The 7,416-nt window shown below is 32.4% G+C and overlaps 1 protein-coding gene across 2 annotated transcripts in view; it reads right to left on the bottom strand.

The window, feature by feature from the left end:
- The window catches only part of SEMA3A (semaphorin 3A), a 381,041-nt gene that overhangs the window by 22,841 nt on the left and 350,784 nt on the right, over positions 1–7,416 (bottom strand). For both annotated transcript variants that reach the window (XM_037736534.1, XM_037736535.1), the window contains 2 exons: positions 5,549–5,590; positions 1,279–1,436 (listed from right to left, as the gene is read on the bottom strand). In XM_037736534.1, coding sequence (XP_037592462.1) covers positions 1,279–1,436; positions 5,549–5,590 — 200 coding nt within the window. The remainder of the gene's footprint in view (positions 1–1,278; positions 1,437–5,548; positions 5,591–7,416) is intronic.

Genomic DNA, 7,416 nt, shown 5'->3' with positions numbered 1-7,416 from the left:
CACCCCAAATCCACAGAATATACATTCTTCTCAGCACCACATCACACCTACTCTAAAATTGACCACATAATTGGAAGTAAATCACTCCTCAGCAAATGCAAAAGAACGGAAATCATAACAGTCTCTCAGACTAGATTGTAGATTATCCTACACTCAGTAAATGTTATCTAAAGTGTATAATCAAAAGATTTAAATAGGCATTAGGGCCATGTCTTTGCTCAAATATTGTACCATATATTTAAAATGATACAAATGTTGTAGGACATACCTCACTAGCTATGAAAATCTACAATCATAGCTTCTTTGAAAAAAATAGCTATAATAAACAATAATAAAATCAAATTTATTTCTTCTAAAATGCAGTGGTTTCATAAAGCTAGTTTTTATTTTATGTTTCAATAGGTTGATAATACATGCTGTTAAAATCTTTAGGCTCATGTTACTGAGATACTGTATATTAATTCCATCTACCATTGCTCATTTCCTAAACCCTGGTAAATACTGAAAGAGAAAGACAGCCTTCAGTGAGTAATGGAGGATATGCTGAAAGGGCTATTTTGTCAAAAGAAGAAAGAATTATCTTATCAACTTTTAGTCAAGCATGTCCAAAAAAGTTATTTTTATGTATTATCAAAAGTATACTTAAGATATATATTTATCTATATATATTGCATGTGTACAGACAGGTTGATATTTTATTACATGGTTTTATGTTTCAAGTTCAAATAATGCAAATGCAAGGTGAAACTATAATATAACATTTAAATTTTCTTGAATCAAATAGAGATATTTTGGGATGTTAATAAAAATTACATATGTCACATATTAAAATGTAATATTTTCAAAACTAGAAATAAATTGTTCTGGATTTTTTATAATTAGACCCCTGTGTACTACCTAAGACTCTAAACAAAAATAAATTCCTTTCTCTGAGCATTTTCTGTTCATCCAGAGACACAAATCGACTTATTAAAGTTTAAAAATGAGAAAGAATGTTACTGGATAGAAACAGAAGAACATTTTTGGACAACAGAGTATTTTGATCTAAAGGCACAAGGCTCAGTCTAGATTCTGTTCATGACTTTCTCTATGACTTTTTTCTGATTTTTTTTAACTATTTGAAGAAAAGAGAAAACAAAACTAATCCTCTCCCTCTGCCCCCAAATCTTTTTATTCATTAAAAAAAATTAATATACTTATTTGAAGAAAGCTGTTCCAAATTTGGAATCATATAGGATAACTAGCAAACATTTCATTTATTTTCAATATTTTTCCTACCTCTTTGCAGTGGGAAAATAGCGAGAGCATGAAGAACCATCCCAGGCACAGTAAGGGTCTCGGGCGAGGCAACACTCTGCACAGGCTTTCCCATAAATATCACACCGGTGTAAAGGGAGCTGGGCTACCCCAGCCGTTGAACCAATATATAGTTGTTGCTGTGGAAAGAGATTACTGCTGTGACAAAAATTCTCTTGTTTTTTTAAGGTTTTTTTTTCTCTTGAAAAAGGGTTTATTTATATGTAACTTATCAAAGATAAATTAAAGGTTCAAAAAAATCATCTGTTTATTAATAGTTTCTTTAAAGGCCTTGTAGACAAGATGACAGTTTAAAATGGAGCAAGAGCAAGTTCTAAATATTTGACTAAAACAGGTGTCTTTTATTAAGTATAAAACAAAGGGAAGATGAAGACAGTAATACACCAAGCAATATAATGTTCAAAGCTTCAGTTTTTGTTCTTAGCAAGTTTGCTTTACCTTTACCGTTTATAATACTCATCTACCAAAATGTCTTTATTACCATGTGTTCCAGACTGGCAAGAGGCAGAAATCATTGTTTTTGACTTCTCAGTATCTTATTGTATTGCCTTTGATGGAGTATGCCCACCTATGATAGGGGAAGGGGCAACATTTTGGTGCTTACATTTGAAAAAAACTTTGGGCTCAACACCAAGAACTGTCTTGCCCTTGCACTACCTCCAAGATTATTATTTTAAATAAAGTAATCTAAACTACTAAATTACTGCCCTTTCAAAAGATCTTTGAAAAGGGGAGCAAAGTACACTCTGGTGCAGTCTGCCAAACCAAAAGCTGAGGTGTTATGGAAAAAGCATAGTGTTGAGCATGTAGATACCTGGATTCTAAGTCTCGCTGCACATTAACAGTCTGTGTGATTTTGAACTATTTGTATAATTTTTCTAAGAATTAACTTTCTTTTTAAAAATGAGCATGTTTAACAGATCTTTAAAGTATGCATTCAGATAAACATCCTACAATGCATTTATTCTCAATGAAATTGGTATTACCGAAAGAGGCAGAATATGCAAGATTTAAAAATATTGTTTTTCTACTAATTCAGGATTTCAGTACAACTTTTAAAATGCCTTTAACAAAGTTGAGCCAACGTAGCATATTAGCTGCAAATTTATGTAAATGCAAAATAAAATAAAATTAGTTGGCTATTTCTCCACATTTACTGTTATTGGTACTATAGCTCTCTTTTCTTGCACTAGAGGATTCAATAATTATAGTAAGCCTTAAGTAAAACTTACATAAATACTGAGACGTGTAACGGTATACATCAAAAAAAGTGTATTTTAATTTCTCTAGTATATAAATGAAAAATAAGTTTTAAAAAAGTCAGTCTCTGAACAATGGTATGCTTAATACTACACATTTTCTAATGCAATAAATATAAATAAAATTAAATTTCCAAAGGCTTTCATATATGAACGACATGTATAAATAACCAGATAAATTGAATGCAGACTGAAGTACCTATAAGAATCTAAGAAAATATTAAGGTTATAAAGAGAGTGTTTGCATAGAAAATAGTTCTCTGCTTAAATCTCACCAACTAACTTATACCTTATTATGACAAGCAAAGTAAAATGAGGGGAAATATAATACAATAAAATCTAAACCATTGTGGAAGCATTTATCTTCATTAATATTATATTCCATTTCACTACATGGAAAAAATAAAATTATAGCATATATTACTAAGTGCTTAATTTTTTGCTATATTCAACTTTTATTATAGTATTGAATTGAGCTATAAACCAGGACAAATTAAGAAATGATGTTTAAATTCTTGGGGAAGAAAAGATTAAGTATTGTTAAGCTTTCCTTTTCCTGTTTTGTCTCTCTTTTCTTTTTTCTTTCTTTTTCTTTTTTCTTTCCTTCTCTCTTTCTTTCTATTCTTTCTCTCTCTTCTCTCTCTCTCTCTTCCCGCCTTCCTTCCTTCCTTCCTTCTTTCCTTCCTTCCTTCCTTCCTTTCTCTCTCTCTCTCTCTTTTCTTCTTTCTTTCTTTCTTTCTTTCTTTCTTTCTTTTCAACAGCCTCCTTTTTTAAAATGAACTTAGACACTACTGAAAGTAAGCAATTTGAATATATGGACGTGTCAATCCATACGTTGTGTTTGCAGCTATTTTGAAAAGCTACTCATCAGGTTAGTCCTACAATCAAGAGATCTGTATGTTTGGCCAATAACTTCTAGGAAGCATCAACAAAATGTGTGTGTGTAGATATAGATATATAGATATCTTAGATATGGATATAGATATAGATTTTTAAAGAATATGACATTTAAGTAGAAAAAGTGTTATTATCTAAATAACAGTATCAAAATCTGTCTTATTCCTTTAGGAGAAAAACAGTATGTGGAAAGAACAGAAAACCAAAATATGGCAACTGAAATTATTATAATGAAAACCTAAAGTGTCATAAAATGCCAAAAAGTAACTATAGCTCAATGTCATGTTCATTTTACCATAATTCTGCAGTATTATTAATGAAGTGCAAAAATAATTACATTATCCAAATGAAATATAGGGTAGGACTTTAGGCACCATTGAGCATAATCCAGTCACTAGTAAGTAACCTGATGTGCTTTTTCTGCCCAATTTAACATCACCACAGGCTTTCTCACTATCCTCCTTCACAAGTTGTGGGCTATAGCAGGAGATGGGTTCATTTATCCAGAAAATTAGTTGCAATGCTACTTGTCTTTCTTGAAATTACCACCTCACTTTAAAAATGCCCGTAAGCATGAATGAAATTGAGTCATATTTCAACGAAATCAAATCATATCTTCCAGTAATGGAAAATAAGGAAAGGGACACTTTCTTCTCTCATGGTATTTTAAATTGATAGATTGTTTTTCTTTGTTGGTTAAATGTTGGATTAATAGGTAATTTTTAAGTAGCTTTAAAAATGTAAAATAGAAAGAAATGGTTTATAAAAATAGATGTGGAGGTACTGTAATTAAGATTGGCAATGAGGCCTAGCAGAGAATAAATAAATAATTTTAAAAATCATTACAGGAAAGAATATCCCTATCTAGCTTCCATCCTGGAAATCCCCAGATTTCCTTGCCAACCTCTGACAATTTTTAGATTACAAGAACAGGTGAACACATACTTATGCAGTGTAAGATAACAGTATCAGGTCAATCACATCTGCACTCTGGGTTGCTCTAAATATCTTGGAGATTATCAATCTATTTTGATATGTCTGTGTGGGGAAAAGATACACACTGAATTTTACTGGCAGAGTAATTTAGTGTCTTGTTCAAGGGATAAAATATAGTTAGAGATAAAACATGTAAACAGTTCAGGAATAAGATTAGCCAAACGATTCTCATATTTTACAATTATGTATATAAGTTTTACTATAGTAAGTGAGGCATACCCTACTTCATTCTGGTTTTTCTGCTTTGTGTCTCTGTGTGTGTGTGTGTGTGAAGTTACCATTGATACAATGGACAGAAGAAAGTCTAGGTAACATTTATGGAGAAAATATAATTCATTAGACACTAAAACTGTATTTGTCTACACATATCACACAGTATTTAGAAGCAATTGACTTTTCTTAAGTGTCTTGCCAAAGCATTCATTTGATATGAATTTTAGAAAGACTATTAACATGCTGCCCTTAACTTTTGAATTCATGAAGTTTGGAACTTATTTGGTAGTGACCATTTTTCTGTTTTCCTTTTGTATTTAGCCACAGTTAAATACACATTTTGTTTTCTCTAGCATATGATACTACTGGAAAAGTAAAATTAACTTTTAAGTCAAGGTCTTCTAAACACACATAGCCAGTGAATAATTTTACTAGCCTCTAAAAATGTATTTTTGTTTATACTTGCAAAGTAAAAATAAATTATAAATGTTTTCATATCCTGAAATATCACAATGCTATTTCAAGGTATACACATATATACATAATCAGAAAAGATGAAAATTACGGAGTATTAAAATATTAAAATGACAAAAGTAAACTATAAGTAAAAATTTATAACAAATAATGATCCAGGAAATATGTTTATAGAACACAGATGAGATTGATAAAAAATATGGGGCAATGGAAACTATCTTCAGTTTTTAATCTACTAGCTTATTATGAGAATAATATTTGTTTTCTCCTGTTTTTTTTGTACAATTGTTAAGTAATCTGTGAAATTTGATAGATAATAAATAAATATATCGATCTGAAACACAAGAATTAACAAAATATTGGATATCTATGGCAATACATAATGATAGTACCTGCTTGGTGGAAAGCTCCATTGCTGAAATAGTAGTTGGTTCCTAAAGGAGAAAAAGAAACATGTGAGGTGTTTAGTCAATTAGAACAGTCAGCCATTTGTTAATTAAGACACTGACATTCATTTTCAGAGAGAGAACTTCAGTGTCTACGATAAGCAATGTGATTGGGAAATAAGACATGTGAAAGAAGCTGCATAGATCAGTGTCAAATATGTGGAGCAGACAATCAGACTGTGTCAATATCATACAGTCTACATGCCTATAGTTGACCAAGTTGAGGTTATTGCTTGCTACAATATAAGGGAAAACAGGAGCCTGCATAGTGAGAGGGCGTTGGAAAAATATGTTTTGGACTTGTGCTAGGTGATTCGGGAGGGTTTAAAGAAGTAGAACTTTATTCTACATTGGGCATTGTCAAAAAGCAGGGGTAATTCTATGGTTAGGTATCTTCATAAATCATTTAGGAGGAAAGAACAAAGTAAGGCTAAAGCTCTGATGGGTGTAGAAGTAGCAATCACTCATGATAGGCAGGATATGGGATATGTGGTCATTTTTGTGGTTGGGACAATGTTACATTTTTGTCTGTGTTTGGACATCATTACAGAATGGTTTTCTTTTTATCCTAATTCATCATAATCTCAGAGTGGTCCTTTCTGATGTTGGTATTCTGTGAAAATTGTTCTGTTCAACTGGAGAACGCTGCCTTAGCTGAGAGTGCCAGCCCTTGGTTTCATGGGCTGGTTTCAGGTACAAGGACTTACACCCAGGTCTTTGCCAGAGAATATAATCTCTTTAATGTCTGGTAACAGGTTAACATAGAGAATTAATAACTAGGGAAGTAACACTCACCAGTGAACTTCAATAAGTGTTCTGTCTGGAGCTTATCATAAATGCGTATAGACTTGCCTAAATAAATCTTGTTCTTTGAAGTAGGCAGACTACCAAAAGCCTATATATACCTGAACACATGAGTTTATATCCTTTAGGTTCACTGTCAATGAACTGTGCTGCCGGCTGTATCTTTCATTCAAAACAAACATGAAGATAAGACAGAGACTGCTTGTGGGTCCCAGAGGGGTCTGATAAGAAAGAGGATTAGGTGGAAAGAAGGATCCTAAAAGGCCTCTCTGTGTAGGTGACTGAAGCTTCTAAATTAAGTGTGAACAGTTGGACTCTGGAGCCAAACTGGCTGGACTCAAATTGTGATTCAAATCTGACTATAAATGCAGTATTAGGCAAAGTATGTAAACTTTTTGTAATTTTTTCTCATTTGAAAGTTAGATGGTACCTCTCTTATAGGGTTGGTGAGAAGACGGAAAGAATTAATACATGTAAAAAACATTAAAAATGTGCTTGGTATAGTGCTTATTCAAATCTCTCCTCCCTCTCTTCCTCTCTCCTCTCTCTCTCTCTTTCTCTCTCTCTCACACACACACACACACACACACGCATACGCACACATTTCCATCTCATTTCCTTGCTTTAGTTTTTCTCTTTAGTGCATATTACTGGTGAGATATATACACACATATTATCTAATACATATATTATTAATATATATTAATAAATTTTATATAGATACATGTAATTCATTTTTTGTCTTGTGAGTTTCTTCACACATCCCAAAGCAGAATCTGAGATAAAATCTTGTTTGCAGGTTTGGGGCAGTGGTAAAGAATTGAGAAGGTGGTGGAAAAAATCAATTAAAAAGTTTACTATGGAAGTCAACACTGAGAAAAAACCTGAGGGTAGTTGACAATGACTCTCAAAATTGTCCACTGAGGTTTGCACCAAGAAAGGTACTTATTCATTCCATTCCTCATTGGATGTTCTCAGGGGATTAAATCTCCCACAGTCCAGGTGTGACT

This window comes from Cebus imitator, unplaced genomic scaffold, assembly GCF_001604975.1.
Source record: "Cebus imitator isolate Cc_AM_T3 unplaced genomic scaffold, Cebus_imitator-1.0 Scaffold26, whole genome shotgun sequence".
NCBI lineage: Eukaryota > Metazoa > Chordata > Mammalia > Primates > Cebidae > Cebus > Cebus imitator.
The sequence above is the reverse complement of the archived record's forward strand: the minus strand, read 5'-3'. Positions and strand labels throughout refer to the sequence as shown.